Source organism: Quercus robur, chromosome 2, assembly GCF_932294415.1.
Source record: "Quercus robur chromosome 2, dhQueRobu3.1, whole genome shotgun sequence".
NCBI classification, from domain to species: domain Eukaryota; kingdom Viridiplantae; phylum Streptophyta; class Magnoliopsida; order Fagales; family Fagaceae; genus Quercus; species Quercus robur.
This window is the reverse complement of record NC_065535.1, coordinates 47,336,378-47,355,141: the sequence shown is the minus strand read 5'-3', so window position 1 is coordinate 47,355,141 and position 18,764 is coordinate 47,336,378. Positions and strand designations below refer to the sequence as shown.

The 18,764-nt window shown below is 33.2% G+C and overlaps 1 protein-coding gene across 2 annotated transcripts; it reads right to left on the bottom strand.

Moving 5' to 3' along the window:
- Positions 1-231: 231 nt before the first annotated feature.
- On the bottom strand, positions 232-7,806 carry LOC126713799 (uncharacterized). 2 transcript variants are annotated; one of them, XM_050413668.1, is made up of 8 exons: positions 7,619-7,806; positions 6,227-6,319; positions 5,855-5,974; positions 5,692-5,770; positions 5,314-5,400; positions 4,544-4,606; positions 4,123-4,207; positions 232-840 (listed from the first exon to the last, which is right to left on the bottom strand). In XM_050413668.1, the coding sequence occupies exons 2-7, from the start codon at positions 6,280-6,282 to the stop codon at positions 4,130-4,132; spliced, it is 483 nt and encodes a 160-aa protein (XP_050269625.1). In that variant the 5' UTR covers positions 6,283-6,319; positions 7,619-7,806; the 3' UTR covers positions 232-840; positions 4,123-4,129. The 2 variants fall into 2 exon arrangements, with proteins under 2 accessions (XP_050269625.1, XP_050269624.1); XM_050413667.1 differs by lacking the exon at positions 232-840 and having other exon boundaries at positions 3,712-4,207; positions 7,619-7,805.
- Positions 7,807-18,764: the final 10,958 nt, after the last annotated feature.

The following is an 18,764-nucleotide window of genomic DNA, read 5'->3' as shown; positions in this document are numbered from 1 at the left end:
TAAGAGATACGTTATCTTGAATGGACACTACTCACATCAATAAAACTCATATGCCCGTGTTAGTAGTCTATTCAAGAAAGAGGAGGGGGGAGGGGGGTGGGGACACTTCATAATTCATCAGATTTATGGGATGTGGCTGTTGTTTGTAGTGATATTTTGCACAATGTGAATGTGGGTTTAGCAGCTGTACCTGTGGAAACTAGTAAAAAATGAAAATTATTGGAAAATATATATCAAATTCCTTATGGTGTTCAAATCCCATTTATATATTCCTACTCAAAGGAATGCATCAAATTACATTAAATTCTTAGAACGAAAAAGTATCTTATGATACAATTTCATGAGGCCTCTTCCTCACAATGTATGGGTCCCAAAGTCCCCCAAAAGGACAAAACACCCAATCAATATTGCAAGCCATCCTTGTAACCCAAAAAATACGCTAATACAAAATGCCGACATCACCGCACCACTGTGATTCTCCCTTTTTTTTATTATAGGTAAAATGATAATTATAAATAAATGAGAACGCCGTCTGTGGGGATCAAACCCACGACCACGTGATTAAAAGCCACGCGCTTTTCCCCCATCGCCCAACTAACATACTCTCTGACCATAACAAGATGTCCCATTTCTCAATCTACATCAATCATGTGTATAGTGGCTGGCACATACTTCGATCATTGTAGTTCATCTTGAATAGGCTCACCAGTGGAACCCAAGTCAATGTCCAACGGCCAACTGACGTCGCCAGGGTGAACAAGTCCATGATTTGAAAGTGGTAAATATGGTAGTGTCGGCCCTAATATGTTACTAAATGCCTCATCGGTCTACCTCTGAGTGCTGCAATAAGTTTCAATGTCATTAGAGCACTCACAGCAGTAGTTCTAAATAATTATATTGCTATTTTTTAGCACCACTAATCACAAAAATCACACTGCAACAGTGGAGACATAAGCAAAAAATTTAGATGTTCAGCTACAGTGCACATCTATCTATAGATGTGATAGATGTGCACTGTAGCACAAAGCTAAAAAAAAATATATATATATATATATATATATATTATTTAACTTCTCTCCCCCTTTTCCATTAAGATATTCTTCTCTCTCTCTCTCTCTCTCTCTCTCTCTCTCTCTCTCTCTCTTTTCGTCTCAGACTCAAGAGTCTCAGCCTCTCTCTTTCTTCTCTACCTCTTCGCTCTCTTTTCTCTCTTCTTTTCGCGTGATTGGTGTGGCGTGGGTTTCGTGGATGGCGTGATCAACGATTGGGTCAGTGGGTTTCGTGGATGGCGTGATCGACAATTGGGTCGGTGGGTTTTGTGGATGGCGTGATCGGCGATTGGGTCGATGGGTTTCGTGGATGGGCTTCGTGGATGGCATGGGTTAGTGGGTCAACGATGGCGTGATCAGCAACAGCGACGGCGATGGCGATGGCTGGTCTTCTCTCTCTCGATCAAGCTCAGATGGTGGGTTTGATGGTGGTCTGGGTTTGTGTAGTTGTTGGTGGGTGGTTATTCTTTGGCAGTTGAAAAGTGGATTATGTCGTTTGTGTAATTGTTGTTGGGTGGTTGTTCTTTGGCAGTGGTTGTGGATTGTGGTGTTTTTTTTGTAGTAGTATGTATTATTTTTTTGGAGTGAATATATTATTTTATTGTATTGAAAGCTAAAATAGATTCACTACTGCATCATGTGTGTAGGTAAAATAGATAAAGTAAGTATTAGTGGTGCTAAATAGTTAAAATTATAAATCCATTGCTGTGGATGCTCCTACAAAAGAGCTCAAACTCACCACTCTTGTGGGTTATTGAGCTCAAACTCACCATACTCTCGTGGGTTATTGTTAGCTATAGGGTAAACCAAAGTACCAAACCATGGGTTTGTTCCATGGTTATTGCTGGCGATGAAGTAATAGGTTGAAAGATAAAGAAAGGAAAAACCATAGGACCCATTTGTAATATATGTAAAAGAAGCTCTTTTCTTAGGGAAAGTGACGGGTTGATCGGACTAAGGGTTAATGTCAAGTGTCAACTTGCTAGTCGACCAAATCATGTCAGGTGTGGAAAAGTTCAATCCACTGCCAACCATCAACACACGTGTTGTCAACTGTTCCAATAAGCTTAAAGCAACCATCAGATTTATCAAACGTGAAGTCACCTTGAGATGCTGGCGATCTACAGACCGGGTGGAGACGCCATGAGATAACGGAGGATTTGGTGGAAATCTTACAACTCGTTTAGGAAAGAAATGAATAAAAATAATAATTTTAAAATATATTTTTCTTCCATTATTTGAAATTTTTAATGAAAGAAATGAAAAATTCATTCTATTATTTGGAAGTTTAAGTGAGAGAGAATAAAATTAGTAAGAAGTAGCACTCACTCCTCTCTATTCCCTCAAATTTTCATTCTCTCAAAAATTAGGAGCAATTGAAGAGAATAGAATTAAATTTAATAAATTTTTTACTAAAATTCCCAAAATACCCCTATATAAAATAGAGATCTAATAGTAATATTGTCACATAATGATTTTTTTCATTTCCCTTTATCTTACTCTCAAACAAGGTTACTTATACTTTATTTATTTATTTTAAAACATCTAGACAAGGTTCCATTCCATTCATTTCCCTTACTTAAATACATTTCATTTCATCTCATTCAATTTCTTTCCACTCCTTTATGATTATTCCATTCCATTCCCTTAAGATCTTCACCGAATCAAATAGAGATCTCAAGAACTCCATCAAAGAGGAATGCAACATACGAAGCGGAATGACAACTTGAAGAACACACTAGAGAGGAACAACAATGACCAAGGAAGCTAGTACTGGGCAATGCTCTTCAAAAAAGTCAAGTTTGCCGGATTTCCATATAGGAAACCCAATACTCAACTTGATTATTTTTTTATATAAATAATTTAATATTTTTCTGTATTTATTTTCTATATAATTTTTTTTTTCTAATTTTTCCATTTAAAAAAAATAGGCGTATTAACAGCCAAATTGTGGTGGAAGTTGATGGAAGGATGATATTAACATTGATCTAAGTTTTTATAGTTGAGGGACCAAATTGATAGGGCAAAAGGTAATTTTGCCATTATTTTAAATAAATTGTATCACTATTTATTGATTGAATTCATATAGTATAGAAACACATGTTCATCCCTAAACTTCAAATAACACTTCTCAATAGAAATTCAATGTGTTTTAGTGTCACTATAAAGACATCCGGTTTCATCTCATAGTTACCATTTCCGTGGAATAAAGCTTGTGAGATCCCGCCAAAAGCTTTGTAGCTCAATTGGCATCTCTCAGTGTTTCCAACAGAAATGTCCAAGGTTTAAATCCCCACATCCCCCATTGTAAATATTGAATTTATCCACACACAAAAAAAAAAAAAAAAAAAAAAAAAGAAAGGAAGCTTGTGAGATCGCAAATTTGTAATACAAAACAAAAAAGGATAGATGATAATACATATAGCAAGATTCTATCTCCTGCTGCCCTTAAGATACTACATGGCTTAAAATGTTATAAATAAAAAAGAAATGAAGGAAAGAAGGAAAGAAGTCCATTTCATATTTTCCACAATTCATAATCAAATTTTCCTTATAATATCAAGCCATTCAATTAAAATGGGGACCAATTTTTTTCAACCATAAGATGGGCAATATTGAAGCGCCATGGAATATAATGCCTAATGAACATGCTCAATGAAAATTTCTAGACAATGAAAAATTTTAATTAACAACAATATGTGTACAAGCTACTTGATCCATAGAGCAACTCTTTAAATGCAAGTGACTTCTCAATTCTAATCCTAAAAGTCTTTCCTCATCTATGACGATAATTTTAAATGTCAAATATATTGGAGAAAAGCCTTATCAATAAAGTTTTTATTGGCCTTCCAAGGGGTTTGTAACTTCTACATCCCAGGAAATAATCTTCCACTTCCATTCACAAGATGAAAATGGTGATCATAGACATGATCCAAAACAAATCAGGATCAAAGTTTTGGAGTTATGCCCTTTAATGTCAAATCTACAGCAGACATTATGCAGAGTAATCTACAGCAGACATTATGCAGAAGGGGGTGACTCTTAAATAAACTAATATTGAACATTTTCCCACCTGATTTTTACTTCGGCTCTGTTGACCATATTCCATAGCGCTTGAAGAATTCTCTAAATCCATAGGCACTGAGGTCATAATTGAACTGGATATGGGCAGATAGAAGGACAAATAAAAAATTAAAAAAACTGAATTTGAACAAAATCTCATATTATTTATTTATGAAGTTCTACTGGTCTTGTTACTTTATTAAAGATTTGCAACCTATGTAAACAATCAGCCTTTTAGCAAGAAAACCCTAGAAATATTTCAGAATAAAAAATGCCAAATACAATTTACTATGAGAAGAAGACAATTGCTCATAAATCTGCCTGAAGTATTCACTACCCATAGGAAAAGTATTAATTTCAGGTTTAAATGTGTCAAAGAAGCCAACTTTTATTCCAACATAATAAATGGAAAATAAGCTATAAAAACTTACAGGTAGAACCTTCACAGCGTACTTTGTAATATTTGGATCAGCCACCCTGCCCTGGTTTGATGCCTGCACCCAAAAGACACAAAGTACTGAATTTCCTTAGCAGAAACACTTGATAGAGTTAAATGATCAATGCATTACAGACTTTTTCATGTGGCCAAGATTCCTTTCTGAAAGGAAATTATGCAATATAGAATTACCAAACTAACAACAACAAAAAATCAATCAACAAGACCATATCTCCAAGACTAATTTGAAATGCTTTGGATAAGACAAGGTAGTAGAATTTATTATCAGAGATATCCAGATAATCCTCAAGGTTCAAAATAAACAAATAGTTTGCATCAGGAAACACATGCAGTCTGTCAGTATTGCCTAAACATGATTTGAGTGACATAATTGCCAAAAAAAAAATTAAATCAAAAGAATAATTTTATATTATATAGATAAAATCAAAAGAAGAATAACAACCTGAAAATTTCCTTTTCACACTATAATCCAAAGAGATACTCCTGTGGATGAAGACAGAAAATGAAATGTGCTAGATTGTTTATTTTATTGTTTGACAAGGATCTTCATAATGGAACAAAAGAAGTAGGTGCTTGATTGTATCACGCGTTACATATTTGCATCATACATACATAAAAATAAAAATAAAATAAAATAAATTGAATCATTAATTATTGTGATGAAGGCACTAATATATTATGGTGATGACAAAACCATAAGGAACAAATATAGGGGGGGTGGGGGAAAAGAAAGATAATTCCTACCTGTTCTGGACTATGAAAAATTTCAATGAATGGATATTCCTTCCTCTGCCGTGTAATGCAGAACCCAGGATATTTTGGACACTCAACCTGAAACCAGCAGCACAAGAACCAAAGATTGAAACCCAAGGGAGGGCGACAATCAGACGAATATTTTAATTTTTTCACAAACCCCAAAATGAAGTCTTAAAATTATTGAAACGAAGCATTCATTAATAAAACTATTGAAATGAAGCATTCATTGATGACATGGACTTTGATGCATGAGTATGTTTCGAATAGGGTTGTGACATGGTGCAAACCATGTAATTATAAGGTTGTGATGAAATTTATAATTTTGAATAGATATATATGACAGAGCATCGTGCACATATAACTTACACGCATAAATTTAACATGCGGATAAAATTCAGCTGAAGCTTCCTCTAGCATTTTGTCAAGATGTTTTGTGTAATTACCCCTGCACTATCCAAAGCAAGAAGATAAGGAATGGTGTCAAATGACGAATAGGTACCAAAATGAATGGGTATAAACTCCAAATGACCTGATGGTAAAAGCCACAACTACAGGATAACCTTCATGAAGGAGTTGAACAAACTCTCGCTCCGATGTAAAATGAATAACCCGTGATGGCCCAAGATCCTTTGGATAACCAGTATAATACCTTAAATTTGTTCACAAAGTAACATGTTAGAAATGGAGTAAGAGGAGGTGCTTTTATGACAAACAACAGGAAGATAAGAGTGCTACAAGACAATTTGTGAGAAAAGCCCATGTCAGCATTGGGTGCATCCCACCACCACAATTCAGCTCTCAAATATGCTTAGCACTTTATTTCACTTCAGCAATCCTAATAAGTTCATATAATAAAATAAAATAAAATAAAAAATCATTGACAAATTGATGATGCTCATACTTGCACGTTGCACGGAAATGGGTGATCATTCGATCAAAAAATGAAGGATCTGCCATTTCAAATAGTGATGCACAGGATGCCCTTTTCAGTATCCTGCAATTTTAAATTCATTGTATATGTCAGTAACTGGTTCATAGGATAAGCTAACCCACTGAAACACAGCCCGTGTTCCCTTCCTAGTGTTTCAGATCACGAAATCTAATTAAAACAAAAAAGCTATTGACAATTGAGAAACTAAGCATGGCACAGAACATGTTGCTGACATTATCCTATTGCTTTCAACTTATTTCTCCTTCCCCCAATTCCACACAAATTACTTTTGACATATTATATCAAACAAGTCCACACATTACACCAAAGTGGAATACTAAATGCATTGGATGTACTAACAATTTAAGACGATATTTCGATGAAACATTTTATCAAACATGTCGAGTGCTTCTTGCAAAGACTTTCATTACAGACATATGCATGAGTATATATGTATTTCCATGACTGTCTAAATCTTTGAAGAAGAATGAAAACAAACAAACAAAAAAACTTTTGAGGGAAAAAAAAATTCTTACAAACACCAAAGCAAACAATTGGCACGCACAAAAGTATGGTATGTTTGGTTGCAAAGAGAGTTATGCTATGTTTGGATATTTTTAAAATTAAACAAGGGGGAGGAGAATAATTAGCCCTTCCTCCCTCGTTTGGGTATTTTAAAAATTAAAATAGGAAGGAGAGAGAATGATTAAATATATTTAAATAGATAATTTTACCCCTATTTGAAAATAGACTTGCAATATTGATCTATTTGCAAATTGCAACATCCACACACTGTAAATATTAAAACAAGAATAAAGAAATTTTCAATCATCTTAAGCAGAGGCTGGTACCAAGTCAACCAAACAAACTAGAACAACTCATTCTGCAGCATAATATGAAGAGGGGTTGTACACATTTATGCCAGGCTATGAAAAAAAAAAAAAAGACCTGACCACAAAATCAAACTTGCACAGTATACACAATAACAGGATTGCAAGTGTTTAGAGAAAAATAAACCAGAAACACAGATCCATATATAGCTATAATCACCATTGAGATAAAAATTTATGCAAGTTCATAATCTAGACTCACTCTCAGGGCCGGCCCTTCCCTTAGGCGAGTTAGGCAATTGCCTAAGGCCCCCAAAATTTTAGAAAAGAACCGGGTAGTTTCAAATGAATTAAAAAAATAATCTGGCACATCCTTTTAACCAAAAAAACAAAAATTTTGGTAAATCCTATTAAACATTGGTTCTAAACAAAATCATTGACCAAAAAACAACCAGATAAACTACAATCCGGTCTAAGAGATTAATCACAAAACAATCACAAATCAAAACACTCAAAACCCTAAAAATTTTACCTTTCTCTCTAGTCTCTGCTCTCCGCCTCTCTCAAGTCTCAACTGCTCACCTCACCGTATCAGGTTCTGAGGTTCGGGAATCAGGTATAAAAATTATAAATATTTGGGCACAGGGCACTCCATTTTATTTGTTAAGAACTTAAGATAACTTTGTTTATTTGGGCCCTCCCGGCTGGTTTTGTAACTTTGTTTATCACTTATCAGTTTATCATTATGGCTGCCTGGACCCTCCCTGGAATGAGCGTTAAGTTTGGAACTTCAAGGGTTTTTTTTTTATTTTTTTGGTGGGTCTTATTAATAAGTCTTGTGTCAGTGTTATGGTTGTGCTTAAATTTTTGTTATGTTTGTGCTTAATTTTTTTTTTTTTAATTTATGCAGGTTGAGATTGCTAAAAACTTGTTATTGTTAAGTGAAACTACAATAATACTTTTTATATAAATCAAATTCTATTTCTCATTTTCTCTACACTTGAAAGTTATTTTTTATTTTAGTCTTTATAAATATATTATTTGATTAGAAATATCTACTAGAAAATATGCATCTGGATATGAAAAAAAATAAATAAAATTTAATTGAATCTCAAAAAGGATCAATGGATAAATTTGTTATTAGTAATAAACAAAATATAACACAAAATTTATATGAAAATATCACAAATAAGCAAGAAATTCACCAAAATAATTTAGAAGAAAATGAAAATAATGATGAAAAATATAATATAAAAATATTAAATAAACATTAATTTAATTAATATATAAGTATAAAAAATGTCTCATTTTTAGTTCTCGCCTTAGGTCCCAAAATGTTTATGGCCGCCCTTGTTTCCCTTTCATCCTCTTTCTGCCTCAACCCACGTCACACCATGCTCCATGGCTAACCACCAAGCTCTCCTTCTAAACCTCTATGACCGGAGCTTTTCAAGCTCATCACCTCCAACCATGCACCACTGCCGAAACCCAGCTAAAATCAAATCACCATCACCATCACGGCCAAAACCCGGCCAAAATCAAATTGCAACAAAAACCCAAAAGCCCACCAAATCACAAAATCAAATCACACCTACCGAAATTAAAGCGCAAAACCCACAAAACAACTAAAATCACAAAATGAAAACACTGAAAGTGAACCCACCGTTAAAAAAACATATATTGGTTTTATTATTATATTTTAGAAAAAGAATCATCTTGTTGAACTAATTTTAAATCCAAACTAATCAAACACATACCATAAGTAAGAATGATAGACTGAAAGCAAAGCAAAAAAAATGGTATTTTCCAGAAAAGTGTTTTCAGAAAATAGAAAGGGTAAGCAAAATATAAAAACTATTTTCTTCATAATCTCAAATAAATAAATAAATAACCAAAAATCACACACCATAATCCGGTGAATCCTCGTGAGCCACAATTTCACCTAAGAGGATCGTTTGAGTTGAGAGGAAGAGATTTTCATAGTCTTTGGCTTGACAGCACAATTTTCGATTTCCTTTCTTGACGTGGCTTTTACTCGCTCCTCTCCTATCAGCCTAGGCGATGTATAAAGAAAAATAAAAAGAAGAAGAACAAAGCACTATGTAAAAAAGAAGAAAAGAAAAATTGTGAGAGAAGAAAGACAGACTAAGATCAGGTGCATTGTCGTAGGTATTTTTTACATTTTTTACTTTTTTAAAAAAACTTTTTAACTCTCCTTTAATATATTTTATTTAATGGTTGAGATTGAAAGTAGTTTTTTCAACTTTTAATCTCAGCCATTAATTACAATTGCATCAGGATATTGCACCTGAATCTGAAAAAGACAATGAAACATACACATACAAATACACATACACATACACATACACATACATAAGCACGCATAAACACATACACATACACATACACATAAATATACATAAATATAAGCACGCATAAACACATATACATATACATACATAAGCACATATACACATACACATACATAAGCACACATACAGACACATACATAAATATACACATACATATACATACATACACATACACATACACATAAAACATACATACACATATACATAAATATACATATACATAAACATAAACACACATACACATAAACACGTATAAACTCACATAAACGTAAATATACACACACATAAACTTAAATATAAACATAAACACACATAAAAGCTCGATTTAGCACACCAAAGTAACTAACGAAATTGTTTGAGGATTGGTGTTAGTTTGCAATTTTTTCCAGTCTATATGAGGGTTTAATTTTTCTCAGTCTGTATGTGTATTTATGTTTATGTATGTTTATGTTTATGTGTGTGTTTATGTGTATTTGTTTGTGTTTGTGTTCATGTATGTTTATGTGTATGTGTGTTTACGTTTATATTTATAAACATACATAAACATACATACATACATAAATATGCATAAACATAAATATAAACACACATGTACATACACATAAACATAAACATGCACATACACACTCATACACATACACATACACACACATAAACATACACACATACATAAACATAAATGAATATAAATATAAACACATATGCACATACACATAAACATAAACATACACATACACACACATAAACATACACATACATTTTTAGTTCTCGCCTTAAACCCCAAAATGTCTAGGGCCGCCCTGCTCACTCTACCACTTTATCAAACACGTTATGAGCAACACTTTGAAACTTTAAAATTGAAGTAAAAAAAGCCCTCGGATCCGAAACCCACTCACAAATAGCATGTTATTACGCTCATAAAATCACAATTAATATGAAATATTATTACCCAATAAAATCACAATTATAAGAACATAGTTATTTCATCCAACTCAAAAGAAACCCATGAAACAGAAAGAAAAACAGAGTTTACCTCTGAGAGAAAAAGCTAGGCATGAGAGATAGTCTGAGAGTGAAGAAGTTGTGTGAGAGAGAGAGAACTAGTGTGACTACGAGTTGAGAGAGATTTTTTTTTAACGTTACAGAGGTGTATAGTTCATGTAATTTTGTTAATATGTAAAGGGTAAGTTGGGAAATTCAAGGGCGTTTACAGTTGTTTAATTTAAACAACATTACATATATTTTCATACACTTTTTTATACACAAGTATTTCCAAAAAATACAAACAACATTACTAGAAATCTCTTACCAAACGGGCTCTCAGTTAGTCAAAAATTTATGTCTTCTACTCTCCTTCCAAATTTCTCTGATTTAAAGAATAAAAATGAGGGTTAAAACTTAGAACCTCTCATCTTCCAAACCCCTCTAAATTCCTCTCTCTTTCTTTAAAAGATCCACAACATTTTACAACAAATTATGTGTGATAGGTTGTTACTTGCTATTACTAGCGGGCAACAAAATAATTTTATTTGGCAATAAAATAATTTCAGTTGTAGATTCAAATTAAAAACTTGCCGACTAAGATTTGTTGTGAAAATATTGTGGACATAAAACCTCTCTAAAAAAAACATCCAAACATCTTAAATTAAATCATTCTTCCTCCTTCCCCTCTACTCACTCCTCAGTCTAGACAAAGCATTAAGGAAATGGAAAGATAGGATACCTGAGACAGAGTACTAGTGGGTATTGTAAAAGTAAAATGCCAATAAATTTTATTTTCTTTCGGTTTCACAACCAAATGGGGATTTGGAAAAATAAAAATTTGTGAAACGAAAGAAGTAGAAAGTAAAGTAGAAACAAATAAAGCATGTGGAAGTGGAATATAAATAGAACCTGTGAGTGTGGACCTAAAAAGCCCTGCTTTTATTTTATTTATTTTTCCAAGTTTTTTTTTTTAAATTTTATCCAATATCTCTTTTATTTTTTATATCCTATATACACACACAAAAAATTTGACACTATTTTTTACAACAGTAGAGTTGAAAAAAATTTGACAATATATTTTATAACAATCAAGTTGGCAATCTATCACATTAACAAATATCATATTTCTTGTGTTGGTAAATTTTCTTCTTTAGACCTCTTTTACAGAAATGTAAGTTGAGTTACAAAGCTCTTTTATATATATATATATATATATATATATATATATATATATATATATATATAAAATAAAAAAAGATTAGACATTTAGTATCATACCTCAGCTTCCAATATTTTTTGGTGTAAACAATTCCCTTTTGTAGCTCACCATGAGATTTACACATTATTTCTATACATTACTTAGGAATGTTTTTCTTATTCAATATTTATCTCTTAGCAAGCAATTTTAATCACATTAGTTATATTATTTTTTTTATCTTAGAATTTTTATTGATGCACAAGTGTTACTTAATTGAGCCGACTCCAAACACTGAAACAAAAATGAGAAACCCTAACAAGCAATCCATTTTATTTGTATTTTGGCAAAAGCTCCACGCTTGCTTTCTTCCTTGATAGGTCAAGAATGTATTGACCCCTTATTATGAATTAACCAATTAATTAGCCAAGTTAATTAATTAATTCAGTTAGCATGCACTAAGCCTGGTAGCACAAACAAATCACCAACTAAGTTAAGAATGCAGTGGAAAATAAATTGACATAGTGATTTGTTTATGAATGGGGAAAACTTACATAGCAAAAGGGTGATTTTAAGATCACCACTTCCGAGAATTCATTATTATCACAATAAGCGGTTACAAATAAAGGAATCCCAGTACCTTATACCAACCTACAATTGAACCCTTACCTCAATACCCAATTGGACTTATTCTGTAGTGATAATCTCTCATTTCAATGCACGGCTCCCAGTACGTGACTAACTAATTCGATGTGCAGATCCCAGTATGCGGCTTACTCACTAACTTGAAAAAGATGTTGGCTGCAAAGTTCTTCAGTTCATCAACACGATGAAGATCACGAAGTTCCTTGGTTATAAAACCCAACAGTGTACAAACACAGCAACTTCTTGAATAGAAAGATGAACAAGGGCATATGTCTCCGGTTCACAATATGCTTGTGAAAAACTTTTGCATTGAGTTGCATTAGCTGTGACGGTCCTTAAAACAATCCTTATATATGTTTAGGTTGTGAGAAAAGAAAGCACAAACATCTATTCACGGATTGGAATGAAATCAAATTTGAAAAACTAATTTTCATAAACCTCGACAGATACCCTATCTATTGAGCAATTGTCGAGCATCGGGCTTAAACAACTTTTTAAATCTCGATAGATACTAGCAGTTGAGTTTTAAAATCTAGCACTTCTCCACTTGATTCTTAGACAGACTTGCATGACTTTAACACTTGAACTTGAAACCTTATTCCTTGAAGTATTAAACATATCCTAGATCTACCCAATTACAAGTAAAGTGCGTTTTGTTAAAGGATTAGCCAATTTTATATTGACATATGTTTTTAACATGATTTACATATATCCTAACAATCTTCCCCTTTGGCAATCCGTGACAAAACCACAACAAACAAATGAACATATGAGAGAAGTCATAAATCACTCAACTCATACTTAGTTGTTGAATACAAATAACCAAAATACTCCCTTAAACCTAAAACAAATGACCAAAATACCCCCCCAAAACCTAAAGAAATGACCAAAATACCCTCAAACCTGTAAAATGATGAAAATACCCCTAAACATTTAAATTGACAAAAATACACCCAAATCTTCTAAAATGACCACAAATAACCCGAAACCTCTAAAATTACCAAAAATACTCTAACATAACCAAAATAGCTCTAAACCTCTAAAATGACCAAAATACCTCTCAAATTATCTAAAATGACCAAAATACCACTAAACCTATAAGATGAACAAAATACACCCGAAAGCCTGTAAAATTACCAAAATAAAGGTTTAGGGTATTTTGGATGTTTCAAGGGTATTTTAATCAAATTAAAGGTTCTAAGAGTATTTCGATCATTTTGTAGGTTTCGAAGGAATGCCAGTAATTTTTTAGGTTTTAGGGGTTTTTTTAATTTTTATATTTTAGGGCTATTTTAGTAATTTTATAGGTTTCAGAGGTATTTTAGTCAATTTTCAGGTTTCGGGGATATTTCGGTCATTTTTTAGGTTTTAAGGGTATTTCGGTAATTTTTAAGGTTTTAGGGTATTTTGGTCATTTTTTAGATTTTGGGGTATTTTGGTCATTTCCAAAATTTTGGAGGTATTTCAGTCATTTTTTAGGTTTAGGGTATATTTTTATCATCTTTTAGGTTTTGGGTGTATTTTGGTCATTTTATTATGTTTTGGGCGTATTTCGGTCATCTTTTAGGTTTCGGAAGTATTTTAGTCATTTTTTAGTTTTCGGGGGGTTATTTTTTGTCATTTTTTTTAGGTTTAGGAGGTAAATTGGTAATTATTTGGTTTCAGGAGCATTTTTTTCATTCTATAGATTTTAGGGGTATTTTGGTCATCTTCTAGGTTTTAGAGGTATTTCGGTCATTATATAGGTTTCAGAGGTATTTCATCATTTTATAGGTTTAGGGGGTATTTTGGTCATTTTTAGGTTTTTGGGGAGTATTTCGATCATTTTTTAGGTTTAGGGGGGTATTTTCATAATTTTTAGGTTTTGGGATTATTTTGGGTTTTTTTTTTAGGGTATTTCGGTCATTATAAAGGTTTTAGGGGTATTTTGATCATTTTTTAGGTTTAGGGGATATTTTGGTAATTTTTTAGGGTTTGGGTTGATTTTGGTCATTTTTAGGTTTCGGGGGTATTTTGATTATTTTTAGGTTTAGGGGGTATTTTGGTAATTTTTTAGGTTTCAGGGTGTTTTGATCATTTTTTAGGTTTTGGAGTATTTTGGTCATTTTTTAGGTTTTGGAGGTATTTCGGTCATTTTATAGGTTTCGGGGTTATTTCGGCCATTATAAAGGTTTATGAGGTATTTCAGTCATTTTTTAGGTTTAAGCGGTATTTTGGTAATTTTTTAGTTTTTGGGGATATTTTGGTCATTTTCAAGTTTCAGGGCTAGTTTGGTAATTTTTAGTAGGTTTTGAGCATATTTGGTCTTTTTTTAGGTTTAGGGGGTATTTTGGTAATTTTAAAGGATTTTAGGAGTACTTTGGTCATTTTCAAGTTTTAGGGGCATTTTGGTCATTTTTATTATTAGATAATTGGGTGGGTTGGGGTTTACCCATAATAATTGGATTGGGTTGGATTTGGATTAGAAGTAATTAGTTAAATGGGTAACAAATGGGTAAATGAATTTTATATACCTAACCCAATTATGCCCACTCCAGACCCACCCATATGACACCCCTATTTTTACCCAATTTAAAATTTCACACACCTCCAAGCAAAATACCAAACCATATAGATATAACTAACTTCATCAATCTGCTACACTGCCCAACTCTTTTGAATCTCTTTTCTCAACGTAGTGGAACCATAAATTTTGGCTTTTTGACAAAGATGAAAGCTTCCCTTAAAGAAATAGGAGGACTAGAAGCCACTACTTAAAGCCAAAGTCTCACTTAGCATTTTGGGCTTGTAGTTTGAAAGCTTGCTAGTCTAATTACTAGAGCTAATTAAGACCCCCAAATTTAATTATGGCTAGATCAAATTTCGGCTAAACACAATTAAAGCGGAATATATGTAATTAGTCAATTAATTAATAGTTGCATTCAACAATTGCATGGATGAATTATAAAGATACAATATTATAATGTAAAAGGTAGAAGAGAAAAAAAAAAAAATCAAACCCAAGATAACATGAGATGTGTTATCGAAAAGGAAAACCAATAAACTCACATAAAAACCTCTCTAGGGCCCTCTAAACTGAAATAATCCACTAGTAAATAAGTTGGAGTACAAGGATAACCAAAGAGAACCTTCAAGTCTAATCTATCCAAAATACTTGAGCCCTCCAAATTCCAGTTACCAACGGACTTCTTGAAGTCTTGTCTTTACTAGCTTTCCAAATCCTGCAATACTGCCTGATTACACCTCTATGCCCTACCAGTTTAATTTGGCTAAGCTCCAATGCTTCCCAATGAACCAAGACACTTTGAACACTTAATTTGTGTGTATGTTGTATTTGGGTAAAATCTCCTCTTAAGGCATGACAATGAGAGAGGGAGGGAGAAGAGACTACAAATAATTATTTATTAAGGATGAGTAGCTCTCTCTAAAATGTGGGTGTTTCTAATCTACGAAACCCTCAATCCATCTAGGGTTTTCTATTTGATAGTCTTCTTACAATATTTTGGGTAGTGAGGGTACATATAATGTGGGTGAAAGATAGGAAGAGTCGCACAAAAAAATTCTTGCTATCAGAGCATTTCGTGGGTCACTTGCGAGTTAGTCGAGTCGCGAGCTACTTGCAAAACACACATAACAGACATTTGAACTTCCATCATGTGCTACTCACGTGACCATTCACGAGTGCTGTAGTCCTGAGCTAGTCGCGAATTCCACTGTCATTAGTAATTCTTCACCTCTTTGAGACTAAACCCATGAACAATAAATCCCACAAAATACAAGGAAATAAATTCATGAAATTACAACAAATTTGTTATGAAATAGAGCCAACATAAATGTTATGGGAAAAACATAGCTTTACACAGTTTCAGTTCAATATCGTTGTTGGTGAGTCCAAGAACAGGAGCTTGTAAAGTTGTGATTTTCAATTCTTGTATGTTAGCATTAATTACATTTCAAATTTGATTGTATTTTATTCAATTATTTACCTGTATGTTTTTGGGATTAAATGTAATGGGTATAGTGTTAGTTTGGTGAAGAATTGTGAAGAACATGGGATTTTGCGATTGGCTCACGACTACTGCAACTTGTGAAAGGCCACATGAGGAGCACATGAGAACAACTGACGTGTTAGAGGTATCTCGCGACTTGCTCATGACTTGGTTGACTCATGAAGGGCTATCGAAATCCACTGACAATTGGAATTCTATGTGTTTCCTTTCTTTCCTTACCCATACTATAAAAACTCACATCACCTGCGAAAATTGTAAAAAAAGTTTCAAAGAGAAAACCCTAGAAATCCATTGGAGAGTTGGAGATTGTAATTCATCAATCATGTACACATTACTCTTAGTTTTCTTCACTCTCTTCCCTTTCAATTTCCATATCCTGTGAGAGGAACTTAGCCCAAACACAATCCACACTCATTCAAAGTGTAAAAAGTTGACTTGGAGCATTTTGGAAGCATTGGGTTCATGCCAATCTTTGCTAGGAGCAATTGGTGATAATTACAAGATCCGGGAAGCTAACAAAGACAAGACTCGGAGAAGTCCGTTAGTAGCTGGAGCTTGAAGGGCTTAAGTACAGTGAGTAGATTAGGTTTGGAGGGTCTCTTTGTATTCATGTACTCCAACTGATTTGCTAATGGATCATTTTGGCTTGTTGGGAGAGGAGAGGTTATTCCATCAGGTTCTCTAGTTTTTCTCTTCAATAACACATCGTGGTGTTATCTTGTGTTTGCTCCCTTCTGTCCTTACTACTTGTGCTTTTACTTAATTGTTAATTATGTTTACCCATGCACTAGATAGTAGTCCTAGTTGATTACATGTTTATCTCTCTTATTTCTCATTATTTAGAGCAGATTAAAGGTAATCAAGCCGTAATTAAAATTTTTGGGTCTAAACTCATTCTCGTATTTATTCTAGTGAGTTTTCAAAGCTCACTCTCAACCTCGGTACTTTCTTCAAATCTGGACCCAAAAAAAAAAAAAATGAAAAGAAAAGAAAACAGAAAAGAGACGGTCTTTTAAATGTGGTTTGCTAAGTTTTTAAAATAAACATATCACTAAATTTAAAAGGGAACCTAACTACCCAAGGAACACTACCTAAGATACTATATCTAAGTTTTGTCCTATGATAAATTTTGGGTTGCATTTGTCAAATGAAAGTAAGTACATACAATTTGGCTTTTTCGCTCTTTGGGCAATTTTTTATAACAATTTCGTTATGTGACCAAAAAGCAAACATATTAGTTAAGTAGCATTTTGGGCCTTAGATATTTAAGTTCACAAAAGGAACTTGAATGTCTAAGACTCAAGTTCTAAAAGGTGGTAAAGCTGATGTGGATAAAAAATTCACATGAAACTCGAGTCTCTAGTTTGACCCTGGCCTTGCTGATAATTTCTTCTTCTCTCTGGCTTTCTATCTAGATCAAGCCCAAATCGAGTCTCCAAGGTCGAATCTCACTCATTAAGCTCGAGCACAAACACTATGTCTCATTCCCTATCTCACTTGGTCAAAAACTCATATCAAAGCGCATGAACTTTCTCCTCTCTCTCTCTTTGATTGGGTACCCTATGGGACTCTAGGCGAGATGCGAGTAGCAGATTTATGAGGAGGCTATAAGGTTTGTGAATCGGGATGAGGTGGTGGCGTGTGAATTTGTTTTTTGTTGGGTTTGGGTTTGCAGGTGAGATATGAATGAGTTTATGTCTATGTGAAAATCTGAAGACTTGAAGGTGTATTTTTAGTGAATTTGTGTTCTGTGCTGGTGAATTTGGCCATGGTCAAAGTTTCTCTTGCTTTTATTTAAGGAAATTGAGTAACCCTTTTACCCAATGGTAAAAATTCCAAAAATGTTAAAAGAAATTTTTTATAATTTCTACTGAATTATTATTATTTTATAATTTACCACATTTTCTAGATAAATTACTCTTTCAATCTTGGGTTTGTTCAAGTTTTTGAAATGTGACAATTTCATCCCTTGTGTATATATATATATATATATATATATTTTTTTTTTTTCATTCATATCTATTAACGAAATGCTAGGGCACCCATATTTAAGAGACAAAAATTGAATGACCTCATAATTTTAGAAGACCAAAAATGCAACCAAGAAATAAACAAAATATAAATGGGGGATGAAACTGTTCCATATTTTAAATTTAAAGAATTGAATTAAAACTTTTTAGCAAAATATATATGACAAAAATTCTATATTTGAGAAATTGAAAATGCAATTTAGCCATGGTTTTTTGTTTTGATGGGAAGCTTCATTTTTTTTTTTTTTTTTTTTTGAGAAAGAAGACTTTGAATTTTATTAAGATAAAGGCATGTCTACCTGATAAATAGCAAAACAATGGATTGGAACATCCTGCATCCAAACAGAAAAACCCATGACATGACGTGCATGTCTAGTAAGGTTGTGAGCTACATTGTTACCATCTCTACCAACATGTTGAAACCTAACCCAATTAAACCGAT